The sequence below is a fragment of the Loxodonta africana genome, chromosome 23 (assembly GCF_030014295.1).
Source record: "Loxodonta africana isolate mLoxAfr1 chromosome 23, mLoxAfr1.hap2, whole genome shotgun sequence".
Lineage (NCBI taxonomy): Eukaryota > Metazoa > Chordata > Mammalia > Proboscidea > Elephantidae > Loxodonta > Loxodonta africana.
The window spans coordinates 28,660,143-28,683,552 of record NC_087364.1 but is presented as its reverse complement, the minus strand read 5'-3'; the positions used below and the strand labels follow the sequence as shown (position 1 = coordinate 28,683,552).

Below are 23,410 nucleotides of genomic sequence, written 5' to 3'. Positions count from 1 at the left end.
GATTTGAACTGCCGACCCTTTGGTTAGCAGCTGTAGCACTTAACCACTACGCCACTAGGGCTTCCCTCAGTCTAATACTCTCAACAAAATTTTCTGAGGAAGCCCAACCTCAATTTCTAGTATTATACAATGTATAACCAGTCTACGATTAGATTTTTAATTACCATTTGACTTAAAACTCACCAAATTCCTTGTGCCATCTGGAGCAGCTAGATGGCACTGAATATAGGAATTAAAGACTTGAACTGCATGCTGTGTAAAAAAGCCTTTATGGAAATGTTTGTCATCTTGGACCAAAGTTAGCCAGGACTCCAGCAATTTATCATATGCTTCCATGTATACCATGTCATCTTTATCGAGCTAGAAGAACATTCATAAAGTAAATGGCCAGAGAAATAAAATGGACATTATAACAAGAGTCACACAGCTAAGCACATAGTTTTATAAATTTTTGCTTTAACAACAACTCCCAATTATTATTTAATACCTAGCTAAATGGGCTCATTCTGGAAATCACTAATCAATTCAAATACTGGGGTAAAAATGTATGGACTTTTCTTAATTCTCAGGCAGCCATAAATTTAAAATGTTAATTTTTTTAAGATTAGCTATTTAGTGCTTTGAGGAAAATTATTTTTCAAATAAAAATAATAGTAACTTTTTCCTATAGTCAATTAACAGAAATGTTAAAATAAAAAATACAAAATGTATATTTCCTAACATGCTGTAAAATGACTTTAGAGAAACTGAGGACAAGGAAGAAAGAGACTGATCTGATCAGAATATTTAAGGATATGTGGGGATAATTTGGAAACCCTGGTGGCGTAGTGGTTAAGCACTATAGCTGCTAACCAAAGGGTCGACAGTTCAAATCCGCCAGGCGCTCCTTGGAAACCCTATGGAGCAGTTCTATTCTGTCCTATAGAGTCGCCATGAGTCGGCACCGACTCAACAGCACTGGGTTTGGTTTTGGTGTTTTTTGGGTGGATAATTTAACAGATGTTCCTTAAAAATAGACAACTCACTTCATAAAAACAAATCCCACAGAGTAGAAAAGTAATGTCTAGCCACCCATAACATTAGAGAAATATCAAAAGTGCCCCTTTATTAGGGAAAAACCGTAAGTTTAATAAGCATAAATACTTTGTAAACTTGGAAATGAATACTTTCCCCTCTACTTTTTTTTTTTTTTTTTTTTGGTTTATTTCCACCAGTTACATTTTCTTCTTACAAAGGAAACACACGTATACCACTTATGTGAACATATGAAAAAGGACCAGACAGACAGGAGACTAGGTAAAGCTCAATCGCTCCTTACCCTAAACCTCTGTTTAGATGAGGACTCTTTAGGTGAGAGCGCCACATAAGCCATAGCCATAATCCTGTCTGTGTGTGAGTTCACTTAACAGACTATACATGTCATATGTACATGTCAGCACAGTCTTAGTGAAATCTGTTAGCTTGTCATTCTTAATTTTTATCCTTCCTATTCTATCTTGTTCATTTAAGTCCCATTAGTGATTTAAAGTTTTAACACCAAAAGAAAACCACTGAGAAATAAAAGAGAAATTTTCAGAGAAAAAGATAACAGTGTACATCACCAGGACATTTTTTACAGAGCTATTTGTGACCCAAAAACTCACTAAATGGAGCTAACATTTTGTTAAAATGTCACTCTACCTAAAAAGCCTGCAAAGACCCAGAGGCAGGACTGAGCTTGGCATGAATACCAAAATGCCAGTGTGCCTGGAGCTGACAATGGCAGGCCCAACATAACATGTCAGAGAGGCAGGCAGGCACAGATCAAGAGGACCTTTACAGGAAACTGGCTATTCTTCTAATTGTAGTGAGAAGCTACTGCAGTGTCTTAAGCAGAGATGTACTACATAATACAGCTCTTCAAAAAGAAATCACACTACTGACTCTGTAAAGTACGGTGGCTTGTGCTAGGGTAGAAATGTTGCCAAGCGCCAGACTGGATATATAGTCTGGAGGAAGGGCTGACAGGAAGCACACTCAGGGAGCTGAAAGTAAGGCCTGAGGAAGGGGAAAGCAAGGGTGGCACCTGGATTTTTATCCAGAGCAGCTGGGAAGAGGTAGGAATGTGAGGTTGCATGTACAGGGAAATGGAGATTTCTATTTTGGGCATGTTAAGTTTGAGGTGCAAATCAGGCATCCAAGGGGGACTGTTCAATAAACTGATACCTGTTTAAAGTTTAGGGAAGAGTCAGGACTGGAAATATAAATTTGGGAATCATCAGCGTACAGATACCTATATATTTATTTCTAAAGTCACAAAACCAGAAGTATTCACCTAGGAGGAAGGTATTGATGAAGAAGAGGGACACAATCCACACAGGCGACTGAGAGGGTCCCTGAGGTAGGAGGTCACACCAGGAGTGTGTGGTGGCACAGGAGTCAAAATGTTTAAAGCTGAGAGTATGGGGAAACTATGTAAACAGCAAGCAATATATCCTGGAAGAAAATCTGTGATGACATGGATTTGAATATTAATTTTTTTAACATGTATTAGTTCCGTCCTAAAATAATTTCAAAGTATTCTGCCATATTTAGGAGGAAGATTCTAAACATAAAACTGACTAAGGATAGCTCTATGGAGCTCAGTGTTTTACATATGCCTTAATCCCCTCACATTCTAATAACTTTTGCCATTAATCAGTAACCTTTATAAGGAATTTAATACATATCAATTTCTTCATCCACAAATTCACTAGATCAATGAAAAGGAGTACTTAGTATGTGTCAAGTACTATGCTTAGTGAAATGACATAAATCACGTACCACTCATGCTTTTTAAAAGGGAAAAGAGAAAAGCAAACAAACAAAAAAAACCTACAGAATATACACTAAAGGGTGTAAGAGATAAGCAAACACTCCAGGGTCAGTTCTTAACTATGAAGTCTGTCATATAAGAAATTTGTTCCAAATAAAGTAGTGGAGTCTTTGAACTATGTGTTTACTCCAAAAAGGTTACAACACAACTGCAAATACTGGCATTATATTAGTAAGTAGTAATTCCAGGACTTCTAAAGCTTTATTATACCCTAATCTACAACTCTGGAAACACCAAAAGAAGACAGAAGGAATACACAGAGTCACTGTACCAAAAAGAATTGGTCAACGTTCAACCATTTCAGCAGGCAGCATATGATTAACAACTGATGGTACTGAAGGAAGAAGTCCAAGCTGCACTGAACACACTGGTGAAAAACAAGGCTCTAGGAATTGACAGAATATCAATTGAGATGTTAAAACAAGCTGATACAGCGCTGGAAGTGCTCACTTGTCTATGCCAAGAAATTTGGAAGACAGCTACCTGGCCAACCAACTGGAAGAGATCCATATTTGTGCCCACTCCAAAGGAAGGTGATCCAACAGAATGCAGAAATTATCAACAATACCATTAATATCACACAAGTAAAGTTTTGCTATAGCTCTTTCAAAAGTGGTTGCAGTAGTACATCGACTAAACTGTCAGAAATTATAGCTGGATTTAGAAGAGGACGTGGAACAAGGGATATCATTGCTGATGTCAGATGGATCATGGCTGAAAGCAGAAAATACCAGAATGATGTTTACCTGTGCTTTATTGACTATGCAAAGGGATTTGACTGTGTGGACCATAACAAATTATGGATAACACTGAGAGAAAGGGAAATCCAGAACACTTAATTGTGCTCAAGAGGAACCTGTACATAGACCAAGAGGCAGTCATTTGAATACGACAAGTGGATACTGTGTGGTTTAAAATCAAGAAAGGTGTGAGTCACAGTTGTGTGTTTTCACCGTACGTATTCAATCTGTATGCTGAGCAAATAATCCGAAAAGCCAGACTATCTGAAGAACACAGTGTCAGGAGTGGAGGAAGACATTAACAACCTGTGATATGCAGATGACACAACCTTGCTTACTGAAAGTGAAGAGGACTTGAAGCACTTAATGATGAAAATCAAAGACCACAGTCTTCAGTATGGATTACACCTCAACATAAAGAAAACAAAAATCCTCACAACTGGACCGATAAGCAACATCATGATAAACGCAGAAAAGACTGAAGTTGTCAAGGATTTCATTTTACTTAGATCCACGATCAACACCCATGGAAGCAGCAGTCAAGAAACCAAAGGACACACTGCACTGGGCAAATCTGCTGCAAAAGACCTCTTTAAAGTGTTAAAAAGCAAAGATGTCACTTTAAGGACTAAAGGGCACCTGACCCAAGCCATGGTGTTTTCAATCAATCACCTCATATGCATGTGAAAGCTGGACAAGGAGTAAGGAAGATGAAAGAAGAATTGATGCCTTTAAATTATCGTGTTGGCAAAGAATACTGAATATGCCACGGACTGCCAGAAGAATGAACAAATCTGTCTCGGAAGAAGTACAACCAGAATGGTCATTAGAAGCAAGGATGGCAAAACTTCGTCTCACATACTTTGGACATGCTATCATAAGGAACCAGTCCCTGAAGAAGGACATCATGCTTGGTTAAGTACAAGGTCAGTGAGAAAAAGACCCTCAATGAGATGGACTGACACAGGGGCTGCAAATTGGGTTCAAGTATAACAATGATTGTGAGGATGGTGCAGGACTGGGAGTGTTCCGTTCTGTTGTGCTAGGGTCACTATTTTTCAGAACTAACTCAACGGCACATAACAACAATCTACAACTTGCTTCTCTCGTTTCTGAAGCAAACAAATAGGCCCTCAACCTGCAAATACAGAGGTCTGGAACCTTCATCAGAGAGTATCATCGCAATCTGTTATTCTAGCATCTTTATCAATGACCCAAAAAAGAAAAGTGATACAAGGTTCATTCTAGGTTCTCCAGATCAAGCTGGACCACCAGAATATTGCTACCAGATAATATGATCTGAGCACCTGGGTGAACTGCTTCCATTAAACTGTCTTCTTATCGTTCAGCCTTTCTTAACTCTCAGTGTACCAGGAAAAATTGTCATTATCTGGATCCAATGGACTCTTTTAAATTTTTTTATATTTTTATGCCATTTCATGAAAAATACTAGAATGAAGGGACAGTAAAAAGAGCATCATCAGATAATTTTAATAAGAATTTAAACATAGCAAACCCAAGTTTTTATTCCATATTTTCCTAACCTTGAAAGTATATATTCTCAAAATGGGCAACTTTCTTTGAATGCAACTAACTGGAACATATTCATTTTGTAAATGTTTGTAAAATCCATCTCTAATACATTCTAACTTATTGTTAACACTTGTACTTCTTCATGCATTATCAAAATGCATTACTTTTAAAAAACTTGGATGGGTGATAATTTTGTTGAAGAACAGACAGCTATATTCTTAGCTCCATAACTGCAAAATATTTTCATTTTTAGATGCATAAACACCAATTAGAATGATCAACCCAATGAATTTTTTTCACTCCTACATCATTTATTTTCTTTCAGTCACCTTTGGTACAATTACAAACCGTATCAAGTAAATTTTTTTAGATGAACATGAAAAAATACTGTGCATATCCTTTCAGCAAAATAGGATGGTCCAAATTCGCGTCACAAAATAGAAGTTCTTCCTGTGGAATGACTGACAAGAATACCGTATTTTCTTTTCATCCTTGGAAATACAATGTTTACTCATCAATTGCTGAATTTGAAAAAACTTATCTAGAATATCATCAGCTAAAACTCAGCCTGAGATTTTGCTTATACTAATCAATTTTACCATCATTGTAACAGCCTAGGGAGTTGCCGCCTCTTTGCGTGCATCTTTTGATTCATTTGATCACCAGGAAATATGTCACTCTGTCAATTTTTTTCTCTTTATTATTATGAGCAGGAAATGAAAAGTTCTGAATCCGAAACAGTAGTCAATGAAACCCTTATGGCGGGGGACTAAAAAGATGGTCTCCCCAGACTTCTGTTATAGCTTTTTGAAAGATTATGCTTTTGGGCAATGCAATTAGAAAACTCAAGAGTAAGGAACCGCAGTGATTCATTTCACTTTTTATCATCCTTACACATGATTCCATCATCCTTCCATTTTCTTACTATTTCAGTTCTTTTTATGTTGCTGTCAGCTGCCGTCAAGTCAGTCCCCGACTCACAGCAACCCCATGGCATAATGGAATTACACCTTTGTGATCCATAGAATTTTCGTTGGCTGACTTTCAGAAATGGATCCTCAGGCTTTTCTTCCTAGTCCATTTTAGTCTGGAGGCTCCCCTGAAACTGTTCCGCATCATCACAACACATAAGCCTCCAGAGACTGGTAAGTGGTAGCTGCTCTCACTGCATAAGGTACTTATTGGACTTATAAAAGGGTGCAGATGTACCCACAGACTAATTGTAAGGCACAATGTGTACCATTCTTTTGTTTTGTTTTGTTTTCTTAGGCCCTTTTTGTTCTTTCTAAGGTCTCAAAGAAAGAATAAAAGTAATGAAAAAAAAACAATCCTTACAAATAGTTAGAACTGTTCAAAACAGAAACTAAAAAACTAAAACTGGGTCCCACAGACTCTAATGGTATAAAAAAAAAAGAGGGTTAAAGATGTTGTAAGAAAAAGCCAAATAAAATCTGTTACAGCACCACTGGTTGTCATGGTGTTGAGGATTCCATAACACTCACTGTCCCCTATATAAAAGTTCTAAGATTTTTTTTTGGTCTTATTTTTACTTAATTAGGAAAAATCCCTCTGAGGAGCTAGTATACTTCCTCCTTTTGCATGAGATTCTATTAAAGAACCATATCTCCCTTCACATGCTAAGATCTTCAAATCTGAAAATCAAACTTACTATCTACAGATAAGTTTATGATCTCTATATCAGGGTTGTTCTTTTCCCTAGTCTTGACTTCCTACTCTTATTTAATCCTTATTTTCATTTTCAATTTTTAAAAGATTATTTCATTTTAAATGTTCCTTTTAGAAGCCACTAGAAATCTTTCACGGAACAAACAGGTTATAAAAACATAAAATAATGTCTAATACAGTTTCAACTGTTTTGTTTATCTTTCTTCTTTCTGCCTAGGATATATCCCCTCTTCTAAATTCTACTTGATTCATGGAACAGCAGCTATGAAGAGCGACCTTATACAGAACAAGACACCATTTGAAGGGCTAATTGATTGCTAAAGGAGTTCACTAAAAATGAAATTTTACTTCCTTAAGAATATCTACTGAATAGGAGCCACGTTGTGATAAATATGAAAGTTCACTTCAGCATTACCTAAAATAGCACAAATAAAGTTATTAAAACATTTCCCTGCTGTTTTACATTAAAAACCATAATTTCTAACAATAACTAAAGCCATAAAGAAATGATCATAATAATAATGTTAATAAAAAGCAGTGATTTTGTTTTTATTCAAGTTTAATTGGTATGCCTTAAAATAAAATCTGGAAGGAAATATTCAAAAACATTAACAGTAAGTTTTAGAAGGTAAAATTACAAGTGATTTACTTCTAATTTTTTTTGCTTTTTCAAAATTAAAAAAACTAAGAAGTATTAAATTTCCATCATTAGGGAAAAAACAACAACAACAAAAAAACGGTATCATATAACCCAAACCAAACCCATTTCCATCAAATCAATTCCAACTCATAGGGACCCTAAAGGACTGAATAAAACTGCCCCATATGGTTTTCAAGGCTGTAAATCTTTATGGAAGCGGACTGCCATATCCTTTTCCTGAGGAGTGGCTGGTGGGTTCCAACAGCTGACCTTACAGTAAACAGCTGAGTGCTTTAACCACTGGACCACCAGAGCTCCCGAGGAATCATATAGCTCTGTGTAAAGAGGTGGCAAGAAAGATGGTCACCCAAATGATAACAAGATTAAACATGAAAGGTAATAGGATTTTTGCATAATTTTAACTCTATAAATTGAGGTATTTTTTCCAATAAGCACATGCCATTTTCACAACATTAAAACTGCACTTTGAGGTGTTATTAGTAAAGAAAATAAAATTATAAATGCAAATCAAAAAGTAAAACTTACAAGAAATGGACAAATTTATAGAAAAACATAACTTGGCAAAATTAGACCAAGAAAGAAAAACCGAACTAAACATTTAAAAACTTAAGTTTAAATATTTCCCAAAAATACCAGGCTCAGTAGATTTACAAGTGAGTTCTACTGAAATAGCAAAAAAAAAAAAAAAAATCATACCAATCTAGTAACAAGCTGTCCAGAGAACAGGAGTGGAGAATGAGTTATGGTGTGATCCATGAAGCTAGCATAACTTTGATACCAAACGAAACCAGCTGCATATAACAACACATCATACACACTAACCAAGTTGGGCTCATCATAGAACTGCAAGAGTAATTTTAATATTAGAAAAATTTATAAAAGTGATTTACCAACAGGTTAGCATTTGACAACATTTCATATCTATTCATGTTTTCAAAAAACATATTAGCAATTTTGGTAAGGACAGCTCAACAACATACAGCAAATGTCATTCCTAATAATGAATCAAGAAGGATGTCTTCTATTACCACTTGTATTCAAAACTGTACAATATAAGAGAAAGAAGAAATGTATAATAAAAGAAAAATATAAACACTGAAAAGGAAAACACAAAGTTGTCACTATTCACAGATGATATGATGATCAACAGAAAACCTACAACTCTAAAAACAATTAGAATTAATAAGAATTTTGAAAAGTGAGCAAATATACATACAAAGCAACATACAAATACCAACTGTTTCTGAATGCCAGCAGCAATAAGAAAAATGCAGGGTTAAAATGACAATATTTACAATAGCAACAAAAAAAAATTAGGTACTTAAGAAAATTTTATTCCTTTATTGAAAGACAATATCACCTAAATTAGTATGGAGAAATACTACACTTACGGATTGTTGTTGTTAGATGCTGTCGAGTCAGTTCCAACTCACAGTGATCCAATGGAAAAAAAAAAAACAGAACATTGATCAGTCCTATGCCATTCTCAAAATCATTGCTATGTTTGAGCCCAGATCTGCAGCCACTGTGTCAATTCATCTCGTTAAGGGACTTCTTCGTTTTCACTGACATTCTTCTTTACCAAGCATGATGTCCTTCTCCAGGGACTGGCCCCTTCTAACATGTCCAAAGCACATGAGATGAAGTTTTGCCATCCTAGCTTCAAAGAAGCACCCTGGCTATACTTCTTCCAAGACAGATTTGTTCATTCTTCTGACAGTCCATGGTATATTCAATGTTCTTTGCAAACACTGTAATTCGAAGGCATAAATTCTTTTTTCCATCATTCTTATTTACTGTCCAGCTTTCACATACATAAAAAACCCACATAGGAGGTGATTAAAAATACCATGGCTTGGGTGAGGCCTACCTTAGTCCTCAAGGTGACATTTTTGCTTTTCAACACTTTAAAAAGGTCTTTTGCAGCAGAAACGCCCAATATAATAATGTGTCATTTGATTTCTTGATTGCTGCTTCCCTAGGTGTTGATTGTGGCTCCAAATAAAATGAAGTCTTCGACAACTTCGATATTTATACATTTATCATGATGCTGCTTACTAGTCCAGTTGTAAGGATTTTAGTTTTCTTCACATTGAGATGAAATTCATACCTAAGTCTGTAGTCTTTGATCTTCATCAGTAAGTGTTTCAAGTCCTCTTCACTTCCAGTAAGCAAGGCTATGTCATCTCGGTATCGCAGGTTGTTAATGAGTTATCCTCCAATTCTGATTTTGCATTCTTCTTCACATAATCCAGCTTCTGATAATTTGCTCAGGAAACAGACTGAATAAGTATGGTGAAAGGATACAACTCTTACACACACCTTTCCTAATTTTAAACCATACAGAACCCCCTTGTTCTGTTCAAATGACTGCCTCTTTGTCTATGTACAGGTTCCACATGAACACAGTTAGATGTTCCGGAATACACATTCTTCACAATGTTATGCATAAATTTGTTATGATCCACACAGTCAAATGCCTTTTCATAGTCAATAAAACACAAGTAAACATCTTTCTGGTATTCTCTACTTTCAGACAAGATCCATGACATCAACAATGATATCGCTCATTCCACATCCTCTTCTGAATCTAGCTTGAATTTCTAGCAATTCCCTGTCCATGTACTGCTAAACTGTTTTTGTATTATCTTCAGCAAAATCTTCCATTTGTGTGATATTAATGATAATGTTTGATAATTTCTGTATTCTGTTGGATCACCTTTCTTTAGAATGGGCACAAATCTGGATCTCTTTCAGTTAGTTGTCTTTGTAGCTATCTTCCAAATTTCTTGACATAGATGAGTGAGCACTTCCAGTGTCGCATTCATTGTTGAAACATCTCAAATGGTATTCCATCAATTCTTAGAGTCTTATTTTTCGCCGATGCCTCAGTGCAGCTTGGACTTCTTCCTTCAGTACCATAGATTCTTGATCATATAGCTACCTCCTGCAATTGTTGAACATCAACCATTTTTTTTTGGTGACTCTATGTATTCCTTCCATCTTCACTTAAGGAGAGAATTAATATAGTGAAAATGTCCATTCTTCTCAAAATTAAAGATTCACTACAATCCCAAACAAAATTACAACATGACAAATGAACAATATTTATATGAAGAATAAATAGTCTCTTCTGAAGAAGAATCAGGTGAGGGAGTGGTGGGGGGTTTTGTCCTACCATACATCTAGACTTTCCTTTAGGACAAAGGGACACAGGTGAAGAAACAAACTGACCAACGGAATTGATTAGAGAGCTCAGGAGAGACACACACACGCGTGGAAACTAGACATATGACTGTAATACTCCTCAGATCATTGAGAAATAAAGGGCTATTCAATAAATGTTGCTGGAAAAATCTGTTATCCATAGAGAAGAAAATGAAGCTAGATCACTATTTGGTACCATTTTCAAAATTCAGTTCTAAGATGGTAGAGTCACAAAAGGTAAACTTAAAACTTTTAAAAGAAAAGAAAGGAAGGGTAGATGTCTTAAAGCACCAATAACGTGGTTATGGATTGACTTGTGTTCCCCCAAAATGTGTCAACTTGGCTAGGCCATGATTCCCAGTACTGTGTGATTGTCTGCCACTTTGTTATCTAATGCGATTTTCCTACGTGTTGTAAATCCTATCTTTATGATGTTAACGAGGCAGGATTATAGGCAGTTATGTTAATGAGGCAGGACTCTACTACTAGATTAGGTTGTGTCTTAAGTCAATCTCTTTCGAGATATAAAAGAGAGAAGTGAGCAGAGAGACAAAATCCAAAAACCAAACCCACTGACCTGGAGTCAATTCCAACTTATAGTGGCCCTATAGGACAGGGTAGAACTGCCCTACAGAGTTTCCAAGAAGTGCTTGGTGGATTCGAACTGCCGACCTTTTGGTTAGCAGCCGTAGCACTTAACTACTACACCACCAGGGTTTCCACAGAGAGACAGGGGGACCTCATACCACCAAGAAACAAAAGCCAGAACAGCACGTCCTTTGGAACTGATGTCGCTGTGCTGAGAAGCTCCTTGACAGGAGAAGATTGATGACAAGGACGTTCCTCCAGAGCCAACGGAGAGAGAAAAGCCTTCCCTGGAGCTGGCACCCTGAATTTGAACTTGTAACCTCTTAGTGAAGGATTCTGTGGGCAAAACACTGAATGACATAGGAAACATTAAAAGAAGATGGAAGGAATACACAGTCACTGTACCAAAATGAATTGGTCAACATTTAACCATTTCAGGGAAGCATATGATCAAGATCCGATGGAATCGAAGAAAGAAGGCCAAGATGCACAGAAGATATCGGCGAAAAACAACACTCGAGAAATTGACTGAATACTAATTGAGATGTTTCATCAAACAGATGTGGCACTGGAGGTGCTCAGTTGTATATACCAAGAAATTTAGAAAACAGCTGCCTGGCCAACCCACTGAAGAAATCCACATTTACGCCTATTCCAAAGAAAGGTGAGCCAACCGAATGTGGCTCATGCAAGCAAAATTTTGCTGAAGGTCATTCAAAAGCAGCTGCAGCAGTACGCTGACAGTAAACTGCCAGAAACTCAAGCTGGATTCAGAAGAGGATGTGGAACAAGGGATATTATTGCTGATATCAGATGGATCCTGGCTGAAAGCAGAGAAAACCAGAAAGATGTTTACCTGTGTTTTATTGACTATGGAAAGGCATTCGACTGTGAGGATCATAACAAATTATGGATAACACTGTGAAAAATGGGAATTGCGGAATACTTAACTGTGCTCATGAGGAACCTATACATAGATCAAGAGGCAGCCGTTCAAATAGAAAAAGGGGATACTGCATGGTTTAAAGTCAGGAAAGGTCTACGTCAGGGATACATCCTTTCTCCATATTTATTCAATCTGTATGCTGACCAAATAATCCGAGAAGCTGGACTATATGAATGAATGGGGCATTAGGACTGGAGGAAGAATCACTAACAATCTGCATAATGCCGATGACACAACCTTGCCTACTGAAAGTGAAGAAGACTTGAAGCACTTACTGATGAAGACCAAAAGACTATAGCCTTCAGTACGGATTACATCTCAACATAAAACAAAAATCCTCACAACTGGACTACTAAGCAACATCATGAAAAATGCATAAATATTGAAGTTGTCAAGGATTACATTTTACTTATCCACAATCAACACCCATGGAAGCAGCAGTCAAGACATCAAATAACGCATTTCATTGGGCAAATCTGCTGCAAAAGAGTTCTTTAAAGTGTTAAAAAGCAAAGATGTCATTTTAAAGACTAAGTTATGTCTGACCCAAGCCATGGTGTTTTCAATCACCACCTATGTATGCAAAAGCTGGACAATGAATAAGGAGGACCGAAAAAGAACTGACGCCTTTGAATTATGATGTTGGCAAAGAATATTTAATATACCATGGGCTGCCAACAGAATGAACCAATCTGTCTTGGAAGCAGTACTGCCAGGATGCTCCTTAGGCAAGGATAGGGAGACTACATTTTACATACTTTGAACATGTTGTCAGGAGGAATCAGTCTCTGGAGAAAGACATCACAGTTGGTAAAGTAAAGGGTCAGTGAAAAAGAGGAAAACCTTCAACAAGATGGGCTGAACAGTGGCTGCAACTATGGGCTCAAACACAGCAACGACCATGAGGGTGGCACAGGACTGGGCAGTGTTTCATTCTGTTGCACACAGAGTGGCTATGAGTTGGAACCTACTCAACCGCACCAACAGCAGCAGCCTCCTAGACTGTGAGAGAATAAATTTCTCTTTGTTAAGGCCATCCACTTGTGGTATTTCTGTTATAGCAGCACTAGATGACTAAGACAAATGTTAATCATAAAAGCAATGACAGTAAGTTTGGCTACTTCAAAAACAATTAGTTGTTCATCAAAAGATACTCTAAAGTCTCAGTGTAATGTGGTATCTAGGGTTGGATCCTGGATAAGAAACAAGGCATTGCTGTAGTTTAGTTCCAATGTTAATTTCTTAGTTTTCACAAATGTACTATGGTTACATAAGATGGTGATATTAGGGCCACTGGGTGAAAAGACATATGGGATTCTCTGTACAATTTTTATAACTTTTCTGTACATCTAATATTATTCCAAATGAAAGTTGAAAAAAAAAATATATATATATATATACCATAAGTGAAAAGAGGAGTCACAAAACTGAAAGGATAAATCTGCAACATATAATGATCCCTAAAAAGTGTCCAGAATGTATAAAGAATTTCTATAAACCAATAAGAAAAAGACAAAGAAGTTGACAGGAGAATGAATATGAAGCAGCATTTCACAAGAGTAATTCTAGGAATTATTTTACTTATACATACATACATACTTATGTATACCATGTCTATCTTGGAAGAAGTATAGCCAGAGTGCTACTTGGAAGCAAGAATAGCAAGACTTTGTCTCACATATTTTGGTCATGTTATCAGGAGGGACCAGTCTCTGGAGAAGGACATGAGGCTTGATTAAGTAGAGGGTCAGTGAAAAAGACGAAGACCCTCAAAGAGATGGACTGACACAGCGGCTGCAACAATGGGCTCAGGCATAACAATGATTATGTGCATGGCACAGGACCTGGCAGTGTTTTGTTCTGTTGTACACAGGGTTGCTATGAGTTGGAACCAGCTCAGTAGCACCTAACAGCAATAACATACGTATAAAGACGCTCAATCTTATTAGTAATTAGCAAAGCAAATTAAGACCATATTTTATACTTGCTAAGTTTGCCAAAAAAAGGTGAAATCAGCAAGTGCTGGTGAGGACTTGGATTAATGAGAACTTATACACACCACTGATGGACATGTAAATAGGTCCAATCACTTTAGGGAACAATTTGGCACTAATTTGTGCAAAAGAACCTTCATGTGTCCTATGATCAGATATTCTACTCCTAGATTTTTATCTTAGAAAAACTCTCACAAATGGGTGCTAGAAAACATGCTAATAAATGGTTATTGCGGCACTATTGGTAATAGCAAAAAAAGGGAAACTCAAAAGTTCATAAACAGATGGAAAAATTATGGTGTAATGTTCACACAAAGACGTATTTTATATGAATACATATAAATAATATTTTTTAAATCAAGGGAATGAGTACCAACATTCAGAGCAGTAGTTATCTCTGTTGCAGGGAACAGAAATAAGGGAGTAGTAAGGGTGTTGGGATGCAGTGTACTGGTCATATCATACGTTTTCTTGAGCTGGGTCACAGGTTCACGATGGTCATTTTATTTTCATGTTTAGAGCTACACATATGCTACTTTTTTCTTAACTATCAAATATGATGTAATAAAATCATCCAAGGTGGCTCTCAGGGCTAAAAATAGGATATATAAATTAATCAAACATTATGCTAAAATGGCCAAGCACAACGCACATTTGCTATTAGCAGGGGGGAAGGAGGTTTTATTCATTTGATGAAAATATATTGAATGCTAAGGGATAAGCACTGGAAGACAGAGATGAGTTAAATAGTTTCTTCCCACAGAAACATCTGCAGCCTGTTCATATACTTAACTAAGCATGTGCTCTGAAGACATCATTTGTTAAGTCTTAACAGTTTATCCTGCCAAAATAAACAGACTGGTAGTCTATCTTAAGAGGAACTTATCTAGCCACAGTAATCAAAACAGCCTAGTACTGGTTCAATGACAGACACACAGACCAATGGAATAGAATAGAATTTGGCAAAGGACCCAAAAGTAAATCCATCCATCTATGGGCAGCTGATCAACAAAGGGTCAAAGACCATTCAGTGGGGAGAAAATAGTCTCTTCTGCAAATTGTGTTGCCAAAACTGGATATCCATATGCAGAAAAATGAATCAGGATCCATACCTCACACACCATGCACAAAAACTAGCTCAAACTGGATCAAAGACCTAAATGTTAAAGCTAAAACTATAATGTTCCTACAAGATAACAAAGGGCCAAAACTAGGGGGCCTAATTTTTGGCATAAATATCCTATCAAACAGAACTAAAAATTCATGAACAACAAAAGATAAATAGGTAATTAGGAACGCCTGAAAATTAGATACTTATGTTCATTAAAGACTTTATACCAAGACAGTAAAAAAGAGACTGTACAGACTGGGAAAAAAAATTTCTGGCAAAGACATATCTGATAGGGTCTAATCTATAAAATATGTTGAAAACTTCAACAACTCAACAACAAAAAGACAAACAATCCAATCAAAAAATGGGCAAAGGACATGAACAGACACTTCACCTAAGAAAACATTCAGGCGACCAACAGATACATGAAAAGATGCTTGTGATCATTAGCCATTAGAGGATGCAAAACAAAACTACAATGAGATATTATCTCATCCCTGAAAAAATGGCAATGATCAAAAAAACAGAAAATAACAAAAGCTGGTGAGGTTTTGAGGGGATTGGAACCCTTATACATTGCTGATGAGATTATAAAATGGCACAACCACTATGGAAAATAGCATGGCACTTCCTCAAAAAGCTAAAAATAGAAATACCACACGATCTAACAACCCCATTCCTAGGAATATGTCCTAGAGAAATAAGAGCTGTCACACAAATAGACAAATACACACCCATGTTTGCTGCAGCATGATTCACAATTGCAAAAAGATGGAAACAACCTCAGTGCCTGTCAATGGATGAACAGATAAACTGTGGTACATATATACAATGGACTACTATGCAATTGTGAAGAAAAATAAGTCTAAGAAACATCTTAAAACATGGATTAATATGGAGGACATTATGCTGAGTGAAACAAGTCAGTCACAAAAAGACAAATATTGTATGGTCCCACTATTACAAAAATTCAAGAATAGGTATACACACAGAAAGCAAAGTTCTTTGTTATTTTCCAGGGATGGGACTCAGAGGGAGGCGGAATCACTTTCTAGATAGTAGACACTTGTTACTTTTGGTTATGAGAAAGGCAAGGCCAAATATGGGTGAAATCAGAACAACCCGATCAGGGTAAATAAAGACACTAAAAAAGGGACAATTTCAGAAGATGCTGTAACATATACAATTTTGCAACAACCATAAAAGCAACCAAAAAATACGTGTGGTCATAGATAAATATGGATGCATGTATGTATACAGAAAGGCAAATGCAAGTAAATGCAGGTGCATGTATAAGTGTATCTGCAGGCATATGTATATACACGATTGTGTGTGCTACGTATATATCCACATACGTAACCACAAAGGGGGCACAGTTACGGACGCTTCACAGACATACTCAAACAACTTGTGGAATTAGTTTACAGAGTTTAAAGGCTTAAGACCATAGTCTCGTGGACAACTTAGTCAATCGGCATAATAGTTCACAAAGATAACGTTCTACACTCTAGTTTGGTGAGTAGCACCTAGGGTCTTAAAAGCCTGCAAGCTGCCACCTAATATACACCTACGGGTATACAATGCTTAACGTCCACCACGCGTTCTCTCAAACAAGACGTTATGTGATTTGGACGTTGTATGAACACTGTATTATATACAGGAGAGAGGCACGCAGGGCACTCAATAGTCAGGTGGGAACCTGCACCATCACTGTGCCAAGGGACTGCGCAAAAATTTTGACTCTGCTACCACCAGTTCTGCGTGGTCTCTGAGAGCTGCACTTGACACTGCCCACCTGCTGGGCATGTAATCACCATCCAGCTGGCCGCCTCAGGCCCTGCTGCACAGCCGGCTCCCTTCCCTTCCCTTCCTTCCTCCCTGCCTGCCTTCCCTGCCTCCTCTAATGGGCTTTAAACTCTTCCAGCCCCACCTACCCCACCCAGAAGCTAGGTGGCCACCACCATGGGGAGGAGCAAAGGCAGATGTCCACTACGACTCGTTCTCTGATCGGGATAACGTTACGGGACCAAGGACATATGTGTAGTTAGACATCGCCTAAATTGACATTAAGTGACGCATACCTGTATTGGTCTCTACTCACATCAAACAAAAGAGAATGAAGGAAATCAAAGGCTCAAAGAAGAAACTAGTGCGTGGGACTAACTGCCCACACGAATCACAGCCTCTTCTAACCTGAGACCAGAATAACTAGATGGTGCCCGGAAACCACTACCAACCGTTCTGACCAGGGACACAAGAGAAGGTCCCAGATAGAATGGGAGAAAAATGTAGAACAAAACTCAAATTCCTAAAAAAGGGCCAGACCTACTGAACCAACAGATACTAGAGGAACCCTCGAGACTAAAATAACCTTTGAACTTGTAATTGAAGCGATTGCTGCAGGTCACCTTTCAGCCAAATAATAGACTGGCTTACAAAATAAACAATATCACCCTTAAGCAATACGTTCCCTGAATCAATTAACCGTATGAGATCAAACCATCAACATTTACCCAAAAGCAAAGATGAGAAGGCAAGAAAGGGAAGGGAAGCTAGATCAATGGAAACAGAACAGAATGGAAATGAAAATGCTGACGCATTGTAAAAATTGTAACCAATGTCACGGAATAATCTGTATAAAAACCGTTAAAGGGGAACCTAATTTGCTGTGTAAACTTTCACCTAAAACACAATAAAATATTATCTAAAAGATGACGAACTTATCTAAACGGAACAGCATCTTCTGATCTACAGTCTCGAAAAGGACATTTTGTAATATCTTTATCGTTTTTTAGTACATATCTAAAACATGCTAAACCCAAAAACATGCTATCATAGTTTAATTATTCATATAGAAAAGTATAAATAAAATGTAATGAGCTTTCAACAATCCCTCTTATAAACCCTAATATTAGACAAAACAAAAGATCACAGGTAGATCATAAGAACCCCTCTGTACTAGATACAGATTCAAAATATGTATGGGCTTCTAAAAAGGAGCTCATCAGGCAAAGTGTGAGAAATTTCGTTGATGACAATGCACAACTAAATCTTTCGGTCTACTCACTGGGAACTGAAACCTAACCTTGTGCTTTTTTATCATACCTTGGCTCTGCTCCACGGCCACTCTGGCCCCAACCCAGCAGCCGAGCCAGCAGCACGTGCCCAGATATGACTAAGGAGCCCAAGCAGACGTGATGTGCTCATGCCTGGGGTATTGTCAGGCCCGCTGCCAGAAAGGCTTTGAAAGGGGCTTACAGCTTATACGACTACTTGACCCCACTTACTTCATTTGGGAACGGAGGGTTGGAGAAGGCAATCAAAGTGAGCACGTATGTATAAATGCCCATAATTAACTTGAAAGTGTGCAGAGGAGTAAATTTGCAGCTTTTCAGTCATAGAAAAAAAAATCTGTTCCTATATTTTAGTAATTATGTTGAATACATAGTTCCAAAAGGTGGTTAATTTTATTTATGAAAATGTTGTCAAACGAAGCTTTGGAAAGAAAACTTTCATTACATGAATCTGTCTCCTATATTGACACCGAATTGAACTTCAGAACTTAAAACCTAATATCAGGTATTATAAAAGTATATGAGAAATCCCATGACAGAGTAGTTCTAAGTTATTGTGGTTATTATACTGCAAACCACTCAAAATCCACTCTTAAATGCTATGGTACTATGGCTACTATCACATATTTGGTATAATCCAACCCACTAAAATAGGCTTTTTCCCCCCACAAAGAGCAAATAACTAACTTAACAACTCCAAATCTTTTCCATGAAACTTTCTATTGATCCAGATTATCTTCATACATAAATTACATGAGTTAGTTAAGAAGAATACATTATTCACAGACATAAAAAATGCAACAAGATGGGGGTAACTTTCACATAGAAAATGTCATTTCTAAGGAATAATCATTAACTTCCTTAAATGTGTGTAACTTTGGGTTTCATATTACCAAGGAATGGCATACTAAACATCAAAGAATGAAACAGCTATATTATTTTATACTGTTACTCATCTGCCGTAAGTATTTAGACTTTCGTACTCTTGTAGTTATCACTTAAGGCAAATATGGCAATAATAGGGAAAAATGATAGAAATGCCACAAATAAAACTTCAGGAAATCTCCATTTAAAAAGAATTTAGAAGTCTAAATGTCAAATGAAAAAGAAATTAAATCATCTAGTTATTTTGATTTTTTTCCTAGGTAGTTTTTAAAGCATGGAATTTACTTCTTCAGAGTACCTATACAGCTAACAGTGTTTTTGGCTTCTGAAATTCCCTAGGAAAAATTGATTTAGTAGACAAGTACTATAGCTGTTAAAAGAATCTTATAAATTGGATTTAAAAAAAGAAAAAAAAATCCCCACAAAAACACCCATGAGCTTGAGTTGTAATTTTCAGAAAGAGTTTTAAAATGCTGTATTCCTGAATTACCACATTTTCTTCCTTTTAGAAATGCAAATGAAATTTCAGATTCTTAATGCAAAAGAATGCATATGCATTAAACACCATGCCCAACCAAAACCCAAACTCGCTGTCATCGAGTCGATTCCCACTCAGCAACCCTACAGGACAGAGTAGAACTGCCCCACAGAGTTTTCAAGGAGCACCTGGCAGATTCAAGCTGCTGACCTTTTGGTTAGCAGCCGTAGCACTTAACCACTATGCCACCAGGGTTTCCAATCTGGTAAATACTGATGGAACTGAACTAATTCACCAATATCCCTAGTTGGCTGACATCTCAGGGGGTCACTCAGCCTACATGGGGTAGAAGGGCATCCCTTTATTCTACCTCACTCCAGGATTCATTTCTGAACCCCAAGCCCATTAGATCTATGTTTCTAATGCCAGCATTAGAAACAATACGTAGGATACTATATGGAACAATAGCTATTATTATTGTTACTTACTGGAAAAAGTAAACTTTATTCCAAATCCACTCTAATCTATTTCAAGTGCAAGAATACTGTAAAACTTAAACACTGGTTGTGCACTGCAACTAGTATGGCAGATTGAAATAATCTGAGCTTACTCATATACAAGTCATGAAACATTTCATGCTAAAATTATGACCCAACCAGAATAAAATAAAACATTGAAATTATTTTTAAAAGACTTCTTTTAATAAGATTCTGTAATTAAGGTGTAATAGTAACTAGTTTTCTTCAAAATGCCCTGGCAGAGCTAAAGCTATTGTTATTATAAAAAAGAAGTATATTTTTCATGTGCATGATTTAAAAAATACTCATGCATCTCAATTCTTTTCTTTGATCTTTTTTAAGCAGGAAATGAATTCAAATGATGGATATGTAGGGCCCAGTTCTCTTGCTCTCTACAGTATCACCAATTTATTCTTTCCCAGCTATCAGAACTGTAGGGTAGGGAAGTTGGCATGGAGTCTCAACCAATCCCACCCTTTATGATTCAAGGTACAAGACAGACTATCCATCATCTACATTTTTACTGGCATCACCATTCCAGGGACTGCTTTCCCTCTTTATCACTGAGATACCCCAAGATTCTTCCTTCCCACTACTCAATTTGTAATTTGGTTTCTGGGAATTATAATCCATTTATTTGCAGGAATGTATTCCCTTTCACTACATCTCATCTCTGCAAAGTGACCACTCAGAGAAACTAGATTCTGAATTAAGAATGCTGACATTTAAATGCACTCATTATTCAACAAATTGCAAAATTATTTCACTGCACTACACTCTACGATAAACTTCCAAACATTATCAAGTAACTTTTTCTACACTACCTTGTCCTAGTAGTCTTGAGATTAGGCAACAGCCGTACTAAAACTAAGTGTAAAGCTTTTTCTTCATGAAGTGTATCTACCACCATGACCCTCACACATATACACATACATACCCATGCATATACTAAACACACATCAAACACTTTCATGCTTAAACTTCATGAAGTCTGCCTTCTATTTATATAACTCAACATGTATAACTCCATGGTTTCACATTATCCTGCTTGTGCAATAAACTTAAAATTTTCTATTGATAAAAGTAAGCAAAAAACTGAGTACAGAGTTGAAGTCATATTCTACTCAAATTTCACATAACTAACTCAAATGCATATACTAGTATTATATTTAAAAAATATAGCTGATATGTGAGGATTTTAATTTTTAAGGCAACATTGTATTATCTTTTCATTCTCACATCTCCAGTTCAGCAAAAGATAATACTTTAATTTCTGGGTTGTAATTAAAAAATTCTTGGCTTCAGGAAGCTTCAAGTAAGACCAAGAAATTTTAATAACCAACAGAACAACTTGGCTGTAAACTGGAATTGCTCTTTTTAAGTACAGATTTTCGGGTCACTGCAAGTCTAGGAGTAGTCACAAGTAACAGTCTCCTAGCAGGTGAACACATACTTCATGAAAGTCATACTTCATGTACACACATTAATATCAAAAATTTCTGTTCCCATGAAGATGCCTTTTTTTTTTTTTTTTGCTACAGCAACATAATCATATTTAGAGATATGAATGCCTTTAAAAAAAAAAACATTGCCATTGAGTTGATTCTGACTCATAGAGCAGAGCTGCCCCATAGGGTTTCCAAGGAGTACCTGTTGGATTCAAACCGCTGACCTTTTGGTTAGCAGTTGTAGAGCTTAACCCTATGGCACCAGGGTTTCCAAAAAAAAAAAAAAGACAATCTATATGTATTCCTAAATATAGCAAACATAGTCCTAAAAATATTATCACAATAAAGCAAAATTCTATATGCTGAACCTGTTTTCTTTCCCACTGGGTAAAGAAACTCCATTAATATTAAAAAAAAAAAAGCTATAAAATTCGAATTATAAAGAAACCTAGTCCATTAGAAGTACTGATTTGCACAATACAACAAAACTCAACAACTTATATGGAAAAATCATGCTCTCAATAAATGTTATTATAAAAGTTCATTTTCACAATTATCAGTGTACCTTTTATTGTGCATACTGTATAGGCACTTGCATATATTCACTCCACTCCATACACTATCAGAAGGAATGATTGTCATGACTTTGCCAAAGAGGAAACATGCTCAAAAAAAGGTAAAACACCTTGCCTGAGGTACCTCACTTCATTATCAACAGAACTAATATTTGAACCCATGACTGCACTGTGCCACACTACTCTGACTCCCAAAGCAGTTTTTTTTTTTTTTAATATGCCTCAATTTTCCAAATTTTACTTCAAAGATCATTTCTTTATGTACTTTTCCATCCCAGGTCAACAACTATGTATTAGATACTAGTATTACAAGTACTAGGAGTCCAAGGAAACAAAAGACGACATGGCCTCTGTCCCAGACGTGCCAATCCAGTTTGCTAGATTTGTTCATGTACTTATGGTATTAGTTGCAAGCTGCCCAACTACTTGGTTGGGATGGCATTCAAGAGTACTCATTTAGTCCTCAGGCAATTCAAAGGCCACCTCCTTAGCCCTCAACCTCATCAAACCTCCCCAACCCAGGTTCTATAATTAATACAAATGACAAATCTTTTCCCTCTGTCCTTTTCAATAGGTCACTAGGTATTTTTTAAAACATTTTTAAAGTCGGTATCATAAACAGATCAAGACATCTAAAGAAATAACACCTTTCTTAAACGAAACCGATCAGGAATATCACAACTAGAACATGCCTTCTTGTGAAACAAAGCACAATATACATTTACTTCTCTAAAGTGACTCTAGATTTTCTTACTTCCAGTATTCCCATGACAAATCTTCCAAAAAAGTGTTAATTTGTCAAGTTTGTCAGTCTCTTGGTCAAAATAAATAAATTCTGAACTTAAAATTCGCAAACCAAGAATGTCATATATATTCCAGCAATTCTTTTTTCAACTGTTTAGGAATATTCTTAACCTACAAACACGAACTAAAAGGTGGCTGTTTCTAAATATGTGATCAACATGCTGTTTAACCTTTCCTGGTTTATAAGAGAAAACAAACAATGGTAATGAAACCATGTTATGCGAAACTTGAACTATTTGGGATTTGTGATAATTAGAAAGGGGGTTGAGTAAAGCTTAAATATTTCCCTGTATTTCCATTCTCTTAAC

At 36.7% G+C, this 23,410-nt stretch overlaps 1 protein-coding gene across 10 annotated transcripts in view; it reads right to left on the bottom strand.

Moving 5' to 3' along the window:
• The window catches only part of XPO4 (exportin 4), a 188,329-nt gene that overhangs the window by 35,254 nt on the left and 129,665 nt on the right, over positions 1 to 23,410 (bottom strand). For 9 of the 10 annotated variants that reach the window (XM_023553115.2, XM_010593941.3, XM_064275361.1 and 6 more), the window contains one exon: positions 184 to 360. The exons of the other annotated variant lie outside the window; for it this stretch is intronic. In XM_023553115.2, coding sequence (XP_023408883.1) covers positions 184 to 360 — 177 coding nt within the window. The remainder of the gene's footprint in view (positions 1 to 183; positions 361 to 23,410) is intronic. 10 annotated transcript variants of the gene reach the window in all.